Source organism: Hyperoodon ampullatus, assembly GCF_949752795.1.
Source record: "Hyperoodon ampullatus genome assembly, chromosome: 7".
Lineage (NCBI taxonomy): Eukaryota > Metazoa > Chordata > Mammalia > Artiodactyla > Ziphiidae > Hyperoodon > Hyperoodon ampullatus.
This window is the reverse complement of record NC_136920.1, coordinates 18,742,257-18,763,612: the sequence shown is the minus strand read 5'-3', so window position 1 is coordinate 18,763,612 and position 21,356 is coordinate 18,742,257. Positions and strand designations below refer to the sequence as shown.

At 57.8% G+C, this 21,356-nt stretch overlaps 1 protein-coding gene across 1 annotated transcript in view; it reads right to left on the bottom strand.

Annotated features, from left to right (window-relative positions):
• The window catches only part of ALX4 (ALX homeobox 4), a gene marked incomplete at both ends in the record, with an annotated part of 41,541 nt that extends 30,211 nt beyond the window's left edge, over positions 1-11,330 (bottom strand). The window contains one exon of the mRNA XM_079707387.1: positions 10,871-11,330. Coding sequence (XP_079563513.1) covers positions 10,871-11,330 — 460 coding nt within the window. The remainder of the gene's footprint in view (positions 1-10,870) is intronic.
• Positions 11,331-21,356: the final 10,026 nt, after the last annotated feature.

The following is a 21,356-nucleotide window of genomic DNA, read 5'->3' as shown; positions in this document are numbered from 1 at the left end:
TCACAGCTTTGTTTAAGCCCAATCCCCTCTCTAAAGAGTCAGGAGGAAGCGCTTCCATCCGAGTCTCCTCCACCTCTCTGATCCACCTCCCAGAGTGCCTGGCTCCCTGCATAGTGGTGGCCACCACCTGCCGAGTGCTGACTCCACCCCAGGCTCAGGTCTAAATGTTTCTTCTCACCTGGGCTGTAAGCTCAGGACAGCATCCTGGCCAGAACACAGTGCTGCATCCCTTGCGGGTGTGGAATCTCAGAATCCTGGGGTGGGGCGGGGCTGAGTGGTTGGGGTACCCAGGGAGGAACATCTGCAGCCCTGGGGCCGCTCCGCTAGGCAGATGGCAGAAAGAACCAGGGGCCCAGAACTCACTGCAGGGAAGCGGGGGAGACCTGAGAGGAGTGCATGTGGCGGGGGAGGCAGGTAGAGGGATGCCTATTTGACTAGAGCTGGCCTGGTGGAAGCAGCAAGACCCTAGCTGCGGCCTTGGAGGTGACAGCGAAGGAGAACAGTGGGGGGAAAAGGTGCTCCTCGAACTGCCAGAGGCTGAGAGGACTCCAGGCTTGTGCAAAACGGGGCGACCCAAGACTTCCCTACTCCCACTCCCCAGAGGGATCCCTGAGGGAAATAAATTATTTTCCACCAGGGTACAAGAGAGCTACAAGTTGGGTTCTCACCCAGGCTCAGATTCAAAAGAAGGAGGAAGGAAGAGAAGATAGAAAGATTTTTAGAGTCCCTAGCATTTCACATCCTGATTCCCTTCCTCTCTCCCTCCCTCCCTCCCTCCCTCCCTCCCTCCTTTCCTTCCTTCCCTCCCAAATGTTCACTGAGCACCTGCCATGTATAGCAAGCCCTTCTCCAGGCTCTGGGAAAAGTTTGAAACAAAACAGACAAAAGCCTCACCGCAGTCTCTCTTCCTCCCCAGGAGGAAGGTATTTCCCCATTGTTTGCTCCCACACCGGGTCCTCAGCTCCACCCTGCCCTGACCAGAGGTTCTGGCACTTTCCTGGGGCCTCCAGGAACTCAAGGAGTAATCCCTCAAAACAGCTATGAGGTCCCGACGCAGTGCCTGGCCCCGTGTTCTCACCGCAGCGCAGCAGGACACTTGAACAGGGAAGAAGCTGGGCCCAAGGTCAAAGGTCAGGTCTAGACTCCAACCTGCCAGGCACCAAGCCCATCCTTGACCTCCCATCTGCCACTGCATCCCCAGATGGGAAGATGAGAGAAACTCTTTGGGGGCCATATTTGTAAAACCCAGTCTTTCAATCCCATATCATCTGGGATAGGAGGAGAGTGACCTCAAATCTAATTAGGATCATCCCACAGAAGGATGCCCTCTGGGTTCTCAGAGCCCTTGGCCGTCAAGTGCTTACCTTTTCGCCTCTGAGCTGTCCCACCTTGGGCAAGTTACTCATCTTCTATGAGTCTGCTTTCATCCTTGAAATAGGGATGATACTAGGATCTCTCTCTCAGGGCTGAGATGGGGATTCAGTGAAATCACACCAGGAAGCGCACTGGCAGGCAGAAGTGCTCAGGAAACATGAGCTGTCACACGGGGTCCTCAGCAGGAGCCCTTACCTTGCCAACTCTAACCTCCCTTTGTCTCACACCCCATCAGCCTCACTTCCTCGCTGTCCCTGTCCTGAGGCAGGGAGTCAGGCAAGACCGCCAGACTCTTCCTGTTTGGCAGGCTGGAACAAGGAACCTCTTGGTACAAAGAGGCCTGGAAGAGCGCAGAACCCCAGGGCCTCAGAAATCAACTAGTCCCAGGCAGGGGGTTTCAGATGGGAGCCCGAGGCCCTGCAAGGAGATCTGTGCATAGAACCGTGGGCATCCTTGTCTTCTCTGCCCTTCGATGAGCTCCCTCCTTGAAGCGGGGGCCGTGGAGCCACCCCAGCTCAGTGCTGGGGTGTGAGCCAGACGTCAACCCATGTGGCTGAGTGGTGGGGCTGCAGACAAGGCCAGGGAGACCCCTGGATATCAGGGAGGCCCACAAATCTAGGAGGCACCAAAGTTCTGAAACCTGATCGGAACCCTGCCCACCGCCCCATTCAAAATACCTTAGTACCCGCAAGATGACTAAGGGGGTGGGGCCCTTAGTCCTCCCAGGTGGAGAATGTGACCTTGCAGGGTACACCTGCAAGCATACTACCTCTCTGCATCCTCATATTCCCTTCCCACGTAGGCAGGACAGGCCCAAACAAATCCCCTTTTGCAAATGAAGAAACTGAGTGGAACCGGAGATAAGGGGACTGTTCCAAAGGCACAGGGCCATTTCCAGGGAAAAGCCAATACTTGAAGCCAGATCTCTTGACCTACAGAGAAGGCATGGAGGGGGAAAAGGAGAAAAGAGAGAAGAAGTTGCCAGCTTTTCAGCCAGCAGAGGAGATCCAGCTGGTCCGTGGCAACTCCCAACTTCCCTCAACCTCTCTGAGCCCTCACCTTCCTGGGCGAGGTTCCGCCCACCAGGGGCAGTGGGGTGAGCCAAGCTGCCCCCTCTGCCCAGCCTGAACCTGGGCTTCCCCTTTCCAGCACTGCCCCCGTGAACTGCAAACAGCCAAGTCACTAGTCTGTCTTCTGAAGGCAGGACTTCTGGACCTGAAGGCAGGGGCTGCATCCAGGGCTTCACAGAATCCCCCATGAGGCCTGGCACAGGGACAGGCAAAGTTTGGAGAGCAACTGGAATTAGGCATTTCAGTCCCCTTCCCTGTGAAGCAGGGCATGTGGGACCGGGTGGGGCACCCATCCTGACACCATGACCCATCACGTTGGAGGGCTGAGTACCAGGCTTCTAGACCCAACCGATGTCTGCAGCCTGGCAGATGGTCAACCTCAGAGGAGGAAGTCGGTCATGTGGCCTCAGCTAACCACCCCCTTGGGCTCTCACTGCATGGTTTCCATGCACTTAGGAAAGAAAACCTGGTTTAGGGAGTCCAGCAGAGAGCAGGAGTCCTTGCCCCACTGGGTCACATTCGGGATGAGTTCCTGCAATCCCACCGGGTGCTCTTCTGTTGCCCCAGCAACCCCAGGAGCTCATGGTGGAGCCCACCTTATTTCTGAAGGAGGAGGAGACTGCAAACATCTACCCTGCCTGACGCACAGGCTGTGCGGCTTACTGGATGGGTTACAAGCGAAGGGAGACAGTGGGCGGGGCCGGAGGGGGGCAGATACTCCCCAGCTCCTTCTTGCCCTGCCCCCAGCAGTGGTTCTCCCCTTCCCACTGGTCTGTGGGGATCCACTTCTCTTTAGGCTTCAGTTTGCTCATCTGTTAAATGAGATCTGCAGTGTGCGTAAAGATGGTGCGGACTCTTCCACAGCCAGCCCCACAGGACCGCGGGGCACATTCAAGACCTGGAGGTAGGAGGAGGCCCCGCTGCAGTGTGGGTGGGCTGGTTGAGGGCCCTAGGAAGATGCTTGGGCTCGCCCCAGCCCCAGCTGGCCACAGGGGGACTCTGCCTGCCACTCGGTGAGTCAGCCTCCCTGAGAAGCCGCGACCAGTGACGGAGAAGGCCACAGGCCATGACACACAGGTTCTTCGTCACCGCCTCCTGGCCCGAGAATCTGGTGGCAGAGCCTACAACACGAGCGGTCCCCGGGGGCGGGCGTAGGGGGTCGGGGTGTCCGGGATCGTGCACAGGTGCTCACCCTTGCCCGCACACGGCTCATCTACACTGGCTGCACCCTCGGAAACTCTGGGGAACGCATGCCTTCCACGTAGGAGCGCACACAAATTAGTATGCACGGTCCCCTGCATCACCCTGGGAGAGCAGGACCGGACCCGATGAGTATGGGCGGGACACACCGCTCCGCGTTCACGATGGACATGCGCTCACACAAACCCCCAGGCCTCCACCCGCACCAGCCAAGGTACTGGGATATGCTTACAGGGGCACTTAATCACACTCCGGCAACACTCCAAATGAGACACTGATTCTTCATTCATCCTTCCAGCCAGTAAACATTTCCTATGCCCAAATGTATACACCTGGAAGGACAGAAGGTATAGGATAGCAGGGAGCCGCTCGCTGGGTGTGTTCTAGGAGAAGGTCTGGCACATAGTAGGCGATCAGTAAATGCCAAGATAGGGAAGATGGGTGCAGACAGGGGACAGGAGTGGTGGAGGGGCCAGGAACCCCTGAGCCCCCGACTTGAGCCTGGTCACTCGTGAGCAAAAAGACACCCGTCCCTCTCCCCTCTCCATTGTGAAGCCCCAGCTTGGATGGAATCTAGAGCCTGCATTCAACTTCCGATGCTCTAGGACCGCCTGCCCACTTGTCCTGGGACTGCTGCCTACTTGGTTCCTGCGCCCCTTAGCACACCCCAGGAAACCCTCGGGACAGGTTTCCACTTCCAGGAGAGCCTTTCCCGGCACACTCTACCCCGATTTCTCCTGTACAAAAAAATTAAAATAAAATTTAAAAAAATGCATGTAAGGGTGAGGAGGGCAGGGGAACAGGGTGGGGGGGTCCAAACTGGTACCAGCACAGTCACCCCCAGAGGGCCTCTGGAAATCGTCCAGACTCCTGCATTTCACAGAACTAAAATTCGGACCTAAAAGGGAAAGGGAAAGTGGAGGGATCTTCCCAAGGCCATGCAGGGAGCAGAGAACACCGTGGTGGAGACCCGCCGCCATCTCAACCCCGAATGTGCGCCCTGCCTCGCACGGGTGCAGAGCTGGACTTTCGCGCCCGGCCCAGACTTTCTACAGCCTCTCAATCTTCTCCGCCACGGCCCTTGGAGAGCTCGGAGAACCTGCTGCTCTGCCCCGACCTGGGTCCCTGGCAGTCCATCTGCGAGGTGCTTGGGGCTGACGCCCAGGCTTCGGGACCCCCAGTTTGGAAGGAGAATCCACTCTGAGACAATCTGCTTTAAGAATCGATGAAACACGCGCCGGCTCCCTCTCTTTCTCCAAAGTGCAGTGTCGCCCGCACCCAGCAGCCCCGATCCTGTGGTCCCCAGTACGCGCGGCGTGGTCCTCGGAAAAGACAGGTACTTGGCAGGCAGTGGCACTCCTTTCAGCGCCCCATCTACCCGCCGGTATCTCCCAGTAACCCTCCTCTCCTCACGCGCAGTGACCCTTCTAGCTGCCCGAAACTGCCCGCTGCTCAGCATCGCCACCCATTCCCCAGCCTTTCGCTGCTCTGAGCATCCTCTTTGCGCGTCTCTTTTCCTCTCTACTGAGCCTCAACTCCCCTTCCACCGCTCCCTCTCTTCCTTGGTGCTGCTGGTCTGGGGTGGGATGGGGTAGAGAAGAGGGTCTTTGCTAAGGTGCCAGAATGCACTGGGGATGGGCGGGTGCGCAGGTCCTGCGCGTTTGGAGCTCCCGCGACACCTCCCTGGACACAATGGACGCTTCTGTCGCACCACTGAGCCCAGCCTTTGTAGGGAGACCAGCTTCCAGGCAGCATGGCATTAGCTGCCCCGGGCTACCCCGCACCCCTGTACTGGGTGAAGAAGGAGCATCTTGAATGGAGTTGGGGGTGTGGCCGCCCATCTGCACATGTGTAGGCTAGAGAAGATGGCACCGGGCTGCACCTCTGGATGGAAGGTCCCTGGGGGCCACCAGTAACTCTGATCTCTGAGAAGCACCAGCCTACAGCTGGGAGGCCTTGGTGGCCGCACAGAAGTGCCTCCTCTTTCTCCAGAAAAGCCCTGCTTTGAAAAAAGGGTCTCTTCTCACTGTCCAGTCTGAACAGAAGGCTGGCCTTTGGCACCCACAGCTCTGGAGCAAAGGGGGAGGGTGGGGCAGTGCCTTTCACTCTAAACTTGCTGGGTGGTAATCAGCCCATAGCTGAGTCCTCCCTGTCTTGGTTTTCGAATCTGACGACCTGCCTTGTCACCTCAACAACGCCTGGCGAGCCCCGTAGCTGCGGGAGCATGTGACCAGGTGGCACCTGGCAGGCGGGGTCCCGATGCAGAGCCTCGATCTCACCGTCTCACCCAAAACAGTGCCTGTGCCTAGGTCCTTCGGTTTCCTGGGGGCGGGGGGGAGCTGAGGACGCTGAGGCTGCGGGTGCTGAGAGTTCTCTCCAGCCAAGCATTCTCTCGCATCCGGCCCCCAACTCCCCTCTCCTTGCAGTGAAAGGCACACCCACTCCAGCGCGGCCTCCCCATTCTCCATCCCAGGCCCTCGGAGCCTCGCGGGCGCCCGACAGCTTTCACATTCTTTCTGCCTGCTGCTCCGGGCACCCTGGTCCAGGGGTCGGCGGAGAAGCCCGAACCCCACACAGATGCCGGAACTCCAACCTCCTTTCACACCAACATGCAAAGGCCCTTACATTTCCATTTCGTATTTCAGTTTGCCACCAAAACAAAGCCGAGGGCAGACTTGCGGGAAGAGAGAAAGGAGCTGAGGCCAAGGTGAAAAGGTATGCCCACGGAAAAGAGCGCCCAGCTGCTTTCTGAAACGAAGGTTCTCGGGGACTACGGCAAAAATTTATGTATGGTACTTTTAACTTGTTTTCCTGCTGTGGTCCCTCTTTGCAGCGGGCAAAACTCGGGGCTTCGGCGACTTCGTGAGAGCCTTGCGCGGCGAGGTTCCCGGCGCAGCCCCTAGCTCCCTTGAAGAGTAGGGACCGCGCAAATCCGGGAGTACAAGGTCAGCCCACTCAAGAAACGCCGCTATCGCGAACAAGGGGCGCGCGGCGGGGGCGGAGGCGGGGGGAGGGCAGGCTCTCTGGCTTCCCTGAAGTCTCTTCTGAAATTTCCTTACAACAACTTAAAAAAAAATCCCCCCACCCAAAGTTTTCGTTTACAGATACAGTACGTAAACGGTCTGTGTCTTGATCCAAGTGGTCGTTATACAGCGAACACGTACATAACAATTCTTCAAGCTTTCCACTTAACTGTGTACTTCACTGTATATAAATTATAATAAAGAAAACTGTGTGCGCATCGACTGATTTAACATAATACTAGACCTTTAATCCAGGCCTTCTGTTTTTCTATTTAAGATTGTATGTGTTTAGGCTGGACTGTTAGAGCAGACTGGCGGCTATAGAAATGAACAAAGTAAAAAATTAAAAGCATCTTTTCTCCTCTCCTCCCCCACCGCCAAAACTGACCGGGGGTCGACGTCACAGCTCCCAGGCTTGAGTTTTCCCTCCATCATCCCACAATCACCCACGGGCTCTTACGGCTAATGTGCAAGCTTCGGTTTCTCGCTGTCTTTTTTTGGCGGGGGGGGGTCTCTCTTACACAAAACACACCCCGGTTCTTTGAGTAGATTCGAATATGACCCAGGAGGAGTTTACACATTTTGTGGTGTGTGGATTGTGCTGGTGGGAGAAAATAAATATCTCTAGCACTCAAACTCTGCGTCTAATTCGCCAAATCAAGACCAGCCCCTCGGCTGTGCCCCAGGGGTCTCCGGCCCTGCCCTCGTCTCCCAAGACCTCTGCGCTAAGAGCGCTGTCTTCGCGGACGGCTGGATGGGAAGGTAGCAGTGGGCTAGCAACGAAAACCTGCGTGCACCGAATCGAAAGCGAAAGAGAAGGAGGTAGCAAGGCTGTTCTCGGTAGCGTTCCGGGGCGCAAGGCCAAGGCCTGGCGGGCCGCGCAAGCGGCGGCTTGGAGAGTCGTCCGCGTTGGGAGCGAGGTGCCGGGGTCCCTACTCCCGCGGCGAGGAGGCTCTTCGCCCGGCTGAGAAACATCGGTCTCCAACCTGGCGTGTCTCCTGGGGCCCATGCGGCCTAGGATGGGCCAGCGGGCAGGGACTTCGGAGGGCCGAAGTGTGAACCCGGAGCCTGTCGGGGTCGGGACTGCAACACGCGAGGACACAGTGGGGCTCTTTAGTAAAAGCGCGAATGTCTCTGCACCCGGGGGGACCGTGGAGTCACATTGTTCGTCGCCCTTTTAGCACTGATGGGGAAACGGAGTCGCAGTTAGGGAACGTCTGCAGCCGGGGAAGTCTTCTCACCTCCTCTTTCCCCGTCTCCGAGAAGCCCCGCCACTGGAGACCTGAGGCGGCTGTCCTGCCCCAGGCTCTCTCGCCGCCGTGGCCCCAGCACAGCCCCCAAACCCGCACCTTTCCAAGGAGGGCTTGGACCCAAGGACTGGCTCCCTGGGCTGACGTCCCAAAGGAGACCTCGGACCCTCTCCTCCGCTCGGTGCAGTTGCCCAGATGGAGGAACTGTCTTCCTGCCCCGGGGACCAACAGAGCTGGGAAAGAGGTTGCCAGCTCAAAGCTACCTTGGGTGGGGGCCGAGATCAGCCACAGCAAGCCTAGCACCAAAGCCGTGTCTGCCTCTGCCTTTCCCCAAGCTCCTGGGGACATCCGAGGTTTCTTCCTTAGACCCATTTCCCCCCCTTTGGAGTACATGCTCTCACGAGTGTGGGAGAGAACCATGTCAATGTGTGCTTCAGTCTCCCTGCTTGCTGGCCATCTAGAGAGCCCGCTCCAGAGGCCCTCCTCCCAGCTGCCTGCCGCTGTAGAGATCAGAACCTCACCTCTTGGTGCCTCGGTTTCCTCCTCTTGGACCTAATGTGCCTAACTTTCTTCCTACAGGAGCCAGAAATCTCCTCTTGGCCAGAGAAACAGCAGCTGCTAAGAGAAGGAAAAGAATAAGCAGAGCTGTTTGTTGTTTGTGGCTTTGCCCTGAGCAGTGCCTCCATCTTGGGCATCAGGGAAGTGGGGTTCTGTTGGTGTTTCCAGCTGCCTTTTGTCTCAACCTGTAGCTTTTGGCTTTGCCTAGCGCAAGGTCGGGGGCCTGCCCTGTCCTCACAATTGGGTGCTTACAGGTTCCAACGGCACAGAGGCCAAGGGCAGAAACGTGGAGCGGGGAGGCGAGACTCTTGCTCTGTGGGGGAACATTTACTACCCCGTGAGGCCTTACTGTTATCTCCTCGTGATGCAGATGAGGAAACAGGGCTTTAGAGGGATTTCTTACTCTCAGGTCACAGTGTGGGCTGCCCCAGTGGCTACTGCCTGTAGAGGATGCATTATGCAGCCTGGCAGTGGGGGCCCAGCAGGGCTCAGAGGCAGTGCTTGGAGGGGTCTAGCTCTTCCCCCTTTCCCTCTGAACCTGAAGACATTTCCAAATGAGAGGTTGAAAGCAGCTCAGGATCTCTCCTTGCCTAATTAACTCAGCCTCCTCAGAAGACTCACCGGTGAATTTCTCTAACACATGAAAAACCATTGCGGTGGGAGAGAAAACATGCGAGTCCCCTGGTTCTGCGCAACGATCCTCCACCGGTCCCTCAGTCCGGTGACTTGCTCACACCTAACATTCCCAAAGGACAGGGACCAGGAGGGGCCTGGGTGAGGCCAGGAGGAGGGAGCCTGATCCCCGGGGCTGGCAGGCTGGTGCATGTGGACAGGGCGAGAGCCCCTCTCCACCTGAGTGTGGAAGGAGCACCTGTGTGGAGCTGTGAGTGTCTGTGATCCGAGGGCCTGATCTCACTCCAACAGGAAAGTGGAGAGGAAAGGTGGAGGAGGTGGGGAAAGCCGCCGGATCTCTCTAAATCTGCTCAGTCTGTCCTATGGGTTTGAGAGTGTGTGGCTCTGTGCGAAGCCACATGAGCGTACTTGGTGTGTGTGTGAGCGCGCTGCTCATGAGGAGGTGTTTGTGTGTGTATGTGTAGAGTCCAAGTGTAGTCAAGTGTATGTGTGAATGTTTGTGCGTGTCAACGACCACTTAGTGGACTAATTCTGAGCCTGTGGGGAGCCAGATCCAGGCTGAGTGTAAGAAAGCATTTGCCATGCGTTGTTCCCTAAGGTTATTCCAGTCGCCAAGGCCTCCACCATGTCCCACCTCTGTCCCCAGGCCCGGTGTCTCTCCATCGGGCCTGGATCAGTGCAGCCAAAGCCGTTGTCCTGTCAGAACCAGCTCATTTCCGGGGCCCTGCCTGAAGGCCAAGGCCCCAGGGGGAGAGTGTGTACCCAGGGCTCCTAGACCAGGGATTTTTCCCTCCCTTCTCAGTTTCTCTCCCTACCAGCTTGGGGCTCACCAATGCCGATTCTGTGGGAGAGAAGGTCCAGGCTCCTCAGCTGCTCCGGCCTCAGGCCGCCCTTGAGAGTCTCTCTCCTCCACTACGGTCGCGGCGCTTCGGGGCCCAGGCCTGCGTCCTGAGGCCACCTTCAAGGGGGCTTGGAGGTCATTTAGGCCTCAGGTTCCCCGTGGGCCCAAATCAGGACCCAGAACCTAACCTCTTGCCCAGCACTGCGCCGCCTGGAACTCTGTGGCTTTCCCAGCCGGTCGGTCCTAAACCATTGTTCCGAGGCCAGCCGCCTCTGGGGATCGCCGAAGGAGAAACGCTCGGGAACTCTGGTCGGCCCGCCTGCCCGCCGCGAACCACCTCGACTCAGGTCTTCCGCGGCCTCAGGCGTCTCTGGGCCCGCACGCTTGTGGCGCCCCGGTTCCACGGCATCCCGGGCGCGCTCCGCCGAGTGCGCTCCAGGCTCCCGGCCGGGCTCCGCACCTGCGACGCTCCCACCTGCGGCGCCGCCCGAGGAGCCCCCTAGCCGGCGAGGAGCGAGGCCCCGGCAGCCCCGGAGCCCAGCTCCCGAGCGCTGCGCTGCGCTGCGACTGTTTCCCGCCGCACGCCTTGAGCCGGTGCGAAGCATCCGCTTCAAAGTCGGCCCGGCGGGCAGCGCAAAGCAAGTGGTTTGGGGGAACGGCGAAGAGGGGAGAAACACTCCAGGTTGAGTTTAATAGCCGACGCTCCGCGCCCTCCGCCGAGCGATCTGAAGGGGGCAGGAGGGATCCCTTGGTCTCCTCCGAGCGGTCGATCCCCATTTTCCTACCCGAAGTCACACGCAGCTCGGCCCCGCGCCTCCCCAGCCCGCCAACTCCTGCCTCCCGCAAGCCGAACGGGTTTTGAAGGTGCCGAAGCCCTGGGTCCTGGGGACCCCAGCCCGAGGGATCCGCACGTGCACTCACCGTAGCAGGGGACCTGCAAGGCCGCGTTGTGGCCGCCGCCGCCTTCCTGGAGTTTGAGGCTGCCGTCCGGGGGCGTCTTGCAGGCGCCTCGATGCAAGTAGAGATGCGGTTGCTGCGCGGGTGGCTGCGGCGGCGGCGGTGGCTGCGGCTGCGGCGGCGGCGGCGGCTGCGGGGCCGGCGACTGCGGCTGGAACTTGTTAAAGGAGCCCCGCGCTCCGGCGCCACTCTCCAGGGGTGCCGCCAGGTCCTGCTGCCCCGCGCCGTAGCGGGCGCGGCTCTTGGCGTCCCCGAATCCCTGCCCTTTGGCGGCAGCCGACAGGAAAGTTGTGCTGAACTTATCACCGCCGGGGTATGCCCTAAAAGGCGACGAGCCCTCCCGGCTCTGCGACACCGGGCTGTAGTAGGCGTCCATGGCAGCAGCCGGCGACTCGCAGTAAGAGACGCAAGTCTCAGCATTCATGCCTGGCTTGGGCGGGCGACGGGCGGGGGCGCGAGCGAGAGCGCGAGGACGCCACCGCGCGCCTTGGCCGGGAGTTTGGAGAGGCAAGGAGGCGGTGGCTGTGCGCTCCGCGCCGGCCTGCTCGCTCTCCCCCCTCCTCCGCTCCACGCCTCTCTCTCTCTCTCTCTCTCTCTCTCTCTCTCTCTCTCTCTCTCTCTCTCCTCTCACCCCCTCCTCTCTCTCCCTTCTCCCTCCCCACAGCTGGCCCAGGGAAAGAACCGAGGACTGTAAAAAGATTCAGATGTTTCGGAAAGTTGACCAGATCTCCCAAACCCTCTTAAGATTTTGAAGCGGAAAAAGAGAGTGAATTTTTTTTTCTTGACTCTTTTTCCCCCCTCCTCTCCCTCTTCTCCTCTCTCTCTACTCTCCTTCCACCACCACCCCCACCCCCCCGCCCCTTAAGGAGATGCTACTAGCTCTCTCGCCGCTCGGAGGGGACTCTACCAAGAGCCGCCCAAAGGCCTTTTCGATTCAAGGCGGGGCCAGGGAGGTGTCTGGACTCCCCGGGCTCCCGAGGCCAGGCTGAGAATTGGTGGGTCCAAGCTTTGGCCTAGGGGAGGGGGGTATGCAAAACTTTAGTGACAGATTTTAAAAAATATAAAAAAACAAAACCAAAAAACCTAACAGGTTTCGGCATTCGGAGTCTGATGGGCCGCTAGCGTCCGGGTGCAGGCAAGTCGTTTGTACACTTGCGTGCGAATTTGGCGGTGCAGCTGCGAGTCTTCCCACTGGTGCCTTTTCCTCTGTTTCCAACCCCTTTTCCCTATTCTCGGTTCCTCCATGAAATTAACACACACACGCAGCAGTCATCCTGTGCACGGCCACTTTCACGTCTCGTTAACTATTTCCCTTTCCTGTAAGGGCTCTGGGTAGGGGTGAGGAGGGGCCCGTGGTCACTCAGACACTGGAGAACCCCCAGGCTGGGCCAGTTTCCTAAGCTTTAGAACGCGGCCCCCTCCCCCTCCACCTCTCCCCTCCTGGGAAGGAGCCGCGTGTGCCTCAGGTAGGTCTCCGCCCGGCCGAGGGGATTTTCTGCCTGGCACACCTGAGAATGTGGAGTTGGGAGACCAGCTGGCCGCGCCTCGTCACGCTGTCACCTGCTCACTGCTCGGGTGGGGGTGAGGCAGTCTCTAATCTCTGGCCTCTCTGTCCCCGACTGTAAACCGAATGGCTTGGATTTGATGGGTTGTGTGCGCCCCAGGGAAAAGAACGTTCACAGCGCGTCGAGTCCTTTCCACATAGCTAATCATCAACCGCACCTCACAACAACCGTGAGTGGTGGAAATCGGGGTCCCCACATTTTCCAATGAGCAAACCGAGGCTCAGAGAGGTGCGGTCACCTGGCTGAGGTCACACAGCCGGGAAGTAGCAGCGCCTGCCTTGAAACCCAGGCTGAGGTCAGTCCCTCCGCGGATCTGGGATGGTGTTGCTGACAGCGAAAACACGCAGAATAGAGGAAACGGATCTCTGACTGCGGAATGACTCAGTTTGAAGGAGACCAGTAAGAGCAGCCCTCGATAAACTGCAGGGGAAAATCCGTGGATAGAGGATGTATCTCAAGGGAGGCTGGGAGTGGGGTGAAAGGTGAAGGGGCACAGTAAAATGAGAGAGGGCCTGAGCGCCCTGAACCCAGGAATGTGGATCAGAAGTCAATCTTCGGCACCTAAAAGGTCTCCCTAAGAAAAAATATATGGGGGGGGGGTGTCTTGCTTCTACCCCCCACCTCATCCTAGCTAATCCTCACCCCCACCCCTCTCCCTTGGTATCTCTGCTCCTTGCTCTGCCGCCGACTGCGCGATCCCACATCTGGTTTCCATCGCGGCTTACCTTGAAGTGCTCGTTAATAAAGATATTCTGCAAACCGCGGCCAGGGGTGCGCAGGCCCGAACCCTTCCCCCGCCGCCCATGGGGACCCGCGCCTCTCTGGCTCGCAGACCTAAGCCAAACGAGGATCTTACAGATATTGGGTGCCTGTTGTGCCAGAAGCCATCCACAGGTCATTCTCTTGGGCCACCCCAACTATCTGGTGATGCTGGCCTCGTCATACCCATTTTCCAGATGGGTAGACTGAAACTCAAAGAAACGAACTAATTTTCCAACCTCGGATAGCAAACAGTGAGTGAGCCTGCCATCATCCCAAATGCTCCTGTTCAGCCCAAGTTTGTTTTAGTTCTTAGAATCTGCCAAGTTCTGGAATCCCCCAATCTCACCCCTGCGCTTTTGTCTTGCCAATAACTTGGTGTTCAGCGTAGAGTCTCTTCCTCCAGAAAGACTTCCCATCTCCCCCAGTTGGGGCCGCATCTCCATCCTGGACTTCATGGTTGCCTGGTGGCCCGCTCGGTGTTCATCTCCACCTCAGTAGTCTGAGGTTTCGAGAGGGAAGCCTCTGCCCCGTCTGGCACCCCACAAATATTTATGGAATAAAATAGTAAAGCCTGGGTTCCTTCCACTGCTCAGCGAGGCAGTTCCCAGCCTCTTTGGTTTCCTCTAGCCAAGGACAACCGGTTGCTCTCCCTCCCCCTCTTCATGAATCAAGAGACAAAATTAAGAGCGTGCTGGCCTCTCCCGGGCTGCACTAGAACAGTGAGTTCTCTCAGAGTAGGGGCCAGGCCTGCCTTGTTCACCGCAGGGCTTGGCACATCCTAGGCACTCATAAAATGTGCATTGAACGAATGAATGAAAATGCCACGTGGTCCAGTCCGGGGTCCTAGAGGCGCATTTTTGCTAAGCTGTTCCAAGCTAGCAGGCTACTCTGGTCCCCTGCACCCTGAAGCTGCCCGCTAGCACCCAGAGGGTGTCTGCAATCCCTCTACTTCTCCCCCTTTCCTCCCATTCCAGGCTTAGACACAAGGAGGAAACTAAGAGAAGCAAAATACGTGGGGCGGGGGGACAACACCAAGACAGGTACAATGGCAATTACAATATTCTCCAGTAACTTCTGAGCTGCTCCGTGTTCTCAGTGCAAAAGACAAAACCAAAAAACAACCCTGCCGTGTTCCAGAAAGCTCTCTTTGAGCGCTGCTTCTTGTCATCTACCCACCCCATGCTTTTATGACCTGTTTAATTACGGCCTCATTATTTAACCTTTTCCTGGCCACCCCGGGGGGAGTTTCAAAACCCGAGCCCTCGGGCGCAGACTTTGGTGTCCTCAGCCAGAATCCCTCCTGGTGCACCGAGGTCCTGGCCCTTGGAACCAGCAGGGGGGCCTTCTACCTTCCTACGTGTCACCTTAGAGATGAACTCAGAAAGAGTGAGCGTGTGCCTGCGAGTGAGAAAGTGCATGTGGGTTTGCCTGTGACTGAGTGGGAACATTCTGGGTGTGTTGTTTTCCTCACAAGAATCGCTCCGGATCCCCCTCCTAAGTCCCTTCAAACATGTCTTTCCCCAGAGACGGTAAGTGTAGCTGGTTATTTCTCTGTGTGTCCAATCATTTGCTGATCCATCGGCCCATCCATCCCTCCATCCATCCATCCATCCCTCTGCCATAGCTGAAAGCTGACCCACCCTCACCCAGTTCCCCTGCGAGGGTGCAGGGCACCCTTCCAGCCAGAGGTGACATGGACGCCCCTCAAGCCCAGTTCTGGCCCCTGCTTCTGCTCTCCCAGTGCGTCATTTCTCTCTCAGCTAAGGTTCTCCCTGGCTCGCTGTTTGTCCCTCCACCACTGAAGCACCAGGCAGTATCTCTACACTTCCGGTCACTTCACGGTACCAGAACAGTTGGGGATGGCAGGCCCCTCTGCTTCAAGTCCTGCACCCCTACCCCCTGGCAGACACACCCCTGGCTGCGCCTTCTCTCTTGCTTTCGCATTGGCCCGCTTAACCCTCCTGAAAGCAGATTCCCCCTTCTGTGGGCTCTGCACACAGCCTGGGAAGGGGAAGGGTGACACAAAGTCTTTCTTTGCCAAGGCCAAATGCCCAGTATCACCTCCTCTGGGAGGCCTTCCTTCACCCCCTAGCTACTGCTCTGTCACATCTGCCTGGTTATTTCCTCCATAGCGTCTATTCTGACCTGACATTGTCGCCCACATTTGTTGACTTACTTGTTTTATTGTCTGTTTTCCTATGGGAATGAGAGTCCGTGGCTACTCTCTCCCCAGTAGGAAATACAGTGCTCAGCACATAGCACTACTCGGTAAATATCTACTGAGCGAATGACTAAATGAGTGAATGAACCAATAAGTTGAATGAACGAATGGCTATCGGAGGAGCATTGCCCTAGGCTTCCAGAGTAACTGCTCAGTCCCTGTGGCTCAGGGCTGGAGCTCTTGAGGCCAGGGGTGTAGGACTGTGTTGGTTAGAATGTCCCTGATGGAGAAGGGAGAGGCACAACAGACACTGCTTTATTTCAAAGGGAAGGACAGATTCGGAGCCACCCGCTTTGGTCTGAGCTCCCTCCGGCCCATCCCCCACTGCACTCTCTCCGTCTTGTACAAACAGTGGAGCTGCGGAGGGAGAGCAGACCCCCTTATCTGTTATGTGACTTCCTCTGACTGCCCCAAGTCTTGACTTCCGGTGTGAGTAAAACAAGGACCATACCTCAGTGAGTCGTGTACACTACTTGGTTTGCAGTTGCCACTCTGTAAATGCCAGCAGGCAACAAAGACTGCTCAGACTTTTGGGGCTGCTGAATGGGCATTTTGGACACCTGTAGAGGGGGCGGGAAGAGTCAAGATTTGAAGGGGGAAGGCCAGGGATCTTACAAATCTTGGGCGGGAACGTTCCTGCTCTGCAGACCCCAGTACACAAACCTCACACTCCCGACACAACATAAATAAGCAATCATGTTTTGGACAACTGTTACAAGTCAGCTCTTGTACATTGAGATCTCTGCAGTCCTCGCAACAGCCCTATGGTGGTACTATTATCCTCATTTTACAATGATTAAAAAATCGAAGCACAGAGAAGTGAAGCGATTGCTTACGGTCACACAGCAAAGCAGACGACTTGGGATTCGAACTCAGGTGATATGACGTCAGAACCCACGCTCCTCACCGCTGCGCGTTCTCAGAGATCTCTGGGGCCCCGCGGGTCGAAAGGTTCCTGATTCCTCTCGGCCTGCAGGGCTCTCAGAGGAGCTCCCACTTCTCCAGTGCCGCAGTCGCGGACGCGAGGGATTCGGGGCGCTCGCCAGCCTCGGCCGCATACGCTGACCCACAGTGCCCTCCTGGGGCGGAGGACCACGTTGTAAACCCGAGGTCCGCGCCAGCGTTCACCACCGGCATCCAGCCTTCAAGACTCTGCCCCGATCTCCCCCGGAATGCGGACACCCAGGCACCTTCCCGCGTTTGGCTCCAGCACCCGCGCAGCTCCCGGGGCGGCCGCGCCCCTTGTGGGATGGAGCCCGGGAGGGAGGCACTCCCCACCCAGGTTCTCCGAAGGCTCCGAGGCCAGGGCGGGTGCGGACACACCACAGGCAGGTCCGCTCCCAAGTGCTGCCCGCGGAAGGAGCCCGGGTCGCTTAGGCGTTTTGAGCCTAGGGAGGACCTCGCAGGGGGCCAGCAGGTCCCGGGAGCGCCGAGTCGTCCGCCTTTCCTCCTTACCCACGGCCCCCACCTCTCCCTCGGACCAGTACCCCGAGTTTAGGCGCTTAGCGTTCGCGGAGTCTGGCCCCCGGTCGGCTCCGGGCTGGCGCACGCGGAGAGGCCTGAGAGGGACACCGCCCACCCCACCCCGCCATTCTATTCTTTATAAGGCCGCGGAGTAAGGGGGCCAAAAGGAAGGCTGCATTCAGGGGCATGTCTTCATTCATATGGGAAAAGCGCGAACTTCCGAGTTGCGGATGAACGAGGCGTTCTAATGAGTTCTAGTCGCTCGCACACTGTTCGGTCTTGAGGGTCAATGAAATACAAAGCCGGAGGGATGAAGGTTTTTAAAATGACCAACCCCGACGCTCCCGCCCGCCGGAACGCATACCTCCACCCCCCTTCCCCCGCCCCACGATGCGCTGCCGGGATCTGCCTCCCCGATCTCCGGGCGCCGCGGGCACCGGGTACCTTTCGGAGCAGGGCTGGGGTTCCGGTCCGAAGGCGCGGTCCAGGCGCGCGACGGAGCCTAGTTCCCTGTTCCCCACTTAACCCAAGGGCAAGGCAAAGAGCTCAGGGCAGGGAGAGAGAACTCAGAGGGCCACAGCAGGCGAAACAGGGGTCTGGCGAACCCCCTGGAAAACCCGGCTTGGCTGGAAAGCTCGTGAGGGGAGGCCTCCACATAGCCGGGGCGACCGCCTTAATCCTTGATCCGGAGAGGAAGTTGGAACCGGAAGTCCCCCTCTGGGGTCCGAGCCTGTGCACCCTTTGCATATCGGTTACAGCCCAGGAGAACACAGATCATTTACATCCACAGATAATTCCCAAACATCATTAGCCAAAACCCCAGCCAGGTGCTTGTACCGAAGCCCCGTGTCCCATCTTGTCTTCTCCCCTGTCCCTTCTCTCCCGGAAGCCGGCCCTCTAGGATTTCAGAAAGATCAGCCGTGGGAAGGTGGAGGCCAAAACACACCACCTCACATATACAGGAGTCCTGAGGCACCCCGTGGGCAGAAATGCAGCTTCAGTTTCTTGGGGTGCTTGCAGGGTGGAGAGGATCTGTCCTTGCTCAGCCTTAGTTCTAAGGAAGCATATAGAAACTTGCTATCCATGTCTCGGCTGGGGAGATGGAGGCTTCAGTGATGGAGGGAAAGGAGTGTTGATGGCCAGAGGGATCTGAGGACTCCCTCACACTGTGTGTCTGCATGTGCCGGTTTCTGGGGAGCGTGTTCAAAACTTTCAACAGCCTCAAAGGGAATCCTGACCCCAGAGGGTTAAACTTCACTCATTTGGGCAGAGCTGATCCCTTGGGACAAAACAGGGCTCTTTCCAAAGCCCTCTCTGTTCCCTCAGACCTGGACTGTACCCCCTTCCTCTCCACACACCCTTTCCCTCTGCAACAGAGAGGCCTCAATGTCCAGGCTGGGACTGCCCAACTGACAGCCTAGAGCAGGGGTCCCCAACCCCCAGGCCGCAGACCGGTACTGGTCCACAGACATCAGTAGGCGAGCGAGCGAAGCTTCGTCTGCTGCTCTCCGTTGCTCCCCATCGCTCCATTACTGCCTGGACCATCCCCTCCCACCCGCCCCCCACCCCCGACGTCCACGGAAAAATTGTCTTCCACGGAACCGGTCCCTGGTGCTAAAAAAGTTGGGGACCTCTGGCCTAGAGGGTCCCTTCCAGGTCTAGTAAGGGGTGGTCTTCCCAACCTGCCACTCAGAAGACTAAGATGGAGCCAGGGAGAGGGAGAGGTGAATGGGGCAGGCTTCTGTGGCGGTAGGAAAGGTTTCTTGATTCTCCTTCTCCAGGGATCCTTGGGGTCAGCCCAGGGCCCTTCCCCTCTGCCCCTCCTTTCCCCACTCCTCTCCTCTCCACCAATCCCCAGAGCCTGTTGTCCTATCCGCACACCCTCAGTGCCCTGAGCACACTCTGCTGCCATCACTGGGAGCAGAGTGGGGGGAGCATGGCCCTTAATTCCCTTTTCTCTTCTCCCACAACCCTGAGAGTCCTCCTCCTCTTAGGTTTCATTTGTCCACTTGTCCCCTCCCCCAGCCCCAAGAGTTCGTGGGCAGCCAGTGGCAGCTGTGTTGACTCCAATTCCAGCACTCCCCCCAGTGCTGTTCTCATGGATGGTGGGAGGGGGCTTCTGGATTCTCTCTAGGACAGAGCTGGGCTCAGGAGTCTGTCTGTGGCAGTGGGGAGGCCTCTGGGGCTGGAAAAGGTGGGAGGAGGGAGCAGGCAACAAGGGGTCCCGATAGTCATTCCATTAGTGGTCAAGAGCCCAGCTTTAGAGTCAAGGTGGAATCCCACTTCTGCCACTTTTTGGCTGTGTAACATGGGCTATGTGACTTCTTTCATGGGCCTCAGTTTCCTCTCCTGTAAAATGGGGATAATAATAGTACCTACTTCATAGAATAGCTGCATAGATTAAATGAGATCATGTTCACTTAAGGTGTTTTCTAGTATCAGCAATAATGGCTTCCTTTCCATATGGAACACTCTGCTATTTTAAACATTATAGCCCAGCCTTAAAGAACCAGAAATGACCAGTTGGGGTTCCTGCCCTTCAACCATTGTGAAAATGGGTCATATTCATCCTCCAGACCAGAGCTCCTCCCTGGTCAGGGTCTTTTAAGGCACCAGGAGTGAAAAGGCCAAAGGAATTTTCAGGCCCCATGGTCCAGCCCCTCCTGTTAGTTGGGACAGGCAAGGTAGAGGCTGTGTGTTGTGTTTTGGGGGGAGGTTACTGGGGAGAAGGGTGGCCGCCGACCTCCAGCTCCGGCTCTGTCCCACCTCAGCACTTTCAGCAGCAGCACCTTCACATACCTTGATTCTCTGTAAACTCACCACTGTCCTGTGGAGGAGGGTTTATGTCCCTGCTTTACAGGCAGGGAAATGGACACCCCTTGCCCAAAGCACACTGTAGCAAGAGGTCAGGATGACCCTCGAGATCGGGTCTCACTGCTCCCACGCCTGGTATCTTTGTCCCAGCGTCCACAGTGCACTGGGGCCTCAAGGACGGGCTTGGGGTCTGGCATCAGCATCCCCTGCCTGTACCTCCTCCCCCGCGTGCCCCACCACCTGCCTCCAGAGAGAGAGGTCCCCGCCCCAGCACCTGTCATAGGAGGCAGCCGGAGCACACATTCTGATCCACATAATCCCAAAGTTTGTGATTGGCTGGGAGGAGGGGAGGGTGAAGGGGAATGCGGGAGAGATATACTTCTTGAGTAACCTTAGATGCCCAAGACAGAAGGAGAGACTTCTACAAATGGCGCTTGGCTCAGCGCCCGGCACATAGTAGGTGCTCAGTAAATGGTGGTGGTTATTATATTTCTATTGCCTCCTGCTCTCACTAGCAGTCTCCCAGCCACCGCAACCCCCTCCATCTGAGGATGCCTGTGGCTTAACCTCCACCCTCTCTCTTCCACCTCGCCTGGGGTCCTTCTCTCCTCGGGACCTGTGGGCGCACAGCTGGCCTCGCCGCCACGCTCCCGGCTTGCCCGGAGCCCGGCCCAGAGCGCACAGCTGCGGGCAGACTGTGGTCACTTCTGGAGTCGACCTCTCCTCCCCGAGCCGAGGGGTGGGGGTGGGGGGAGGGGCCTTGACTGCCAAGCTAAGGGCAGAAAAGCAGTGCAACCGTGTGCTTCCCCAACCCCGAGCCTTCGTGGGAACCTACGGCGAGCGCTCGCGGCTCGCGGCTCGCCCCCGGAGCGGAGAGAATCGACTTGGAAAATAGAAAAGGCAGCTGATGAGTTGAAAGAAAACCAAATCTGTACTCTCCCTCCAGACTCCGGCTGCCACCAGGGGACAGAGACGAGGCCCCAGGAACCGGGCTGCGGACATCCCTGGCAGGTGGCGCTTTCGCTGCGTATATTGGGTGCCCTTTCAGGGCCCCCAGTACCTCCGCTGATCCGCGCAACGCGCACCCCGCTTCGGTCCTCACCCAAGGGCTAGGAGAATGAAAGAGACAGGGCCAGGCCACGTAGACGAGCTGCCCACCGGAAACACCCAGGGAAATGCAACCCTTCCAGAGTTGGCGGTGGAAGGAACTATGGCTGGAGAGCCGGGAGACCCTGCGCTCCCGCCTCAACTGCGCAGTGACCCGCTGTTGGGCCTTGGACACCGGGATTCCTCTCTCAGACAATTCTCCCCAGCTGCTCTGCCATCCTCAGGAGCGCGGGCACTCCTAGCTGCTTTCTCCAACTTGAATTCGTTTCCAGGTTGTAGAGGAGTTTTTCAACGGGTAGTTGAAAACGGGCTGGCTTTAGAGGCAGGCAGATCTGGGTGCTAATCCCCAACTGCGGTTGTGAGAGCTTGGGCAAGTCATTCTCCTCCTGTGTCTCAGCGTACTTATCCGTGAAATGGCAGTGATTATTCCGATCTCCTGCGAAAGTTGTGAGGATTAGAAATCACGTGGGTAGGCGCTCCCTTAACTTCAGTTCTTATTCTTTGAGGGGACAGTTGC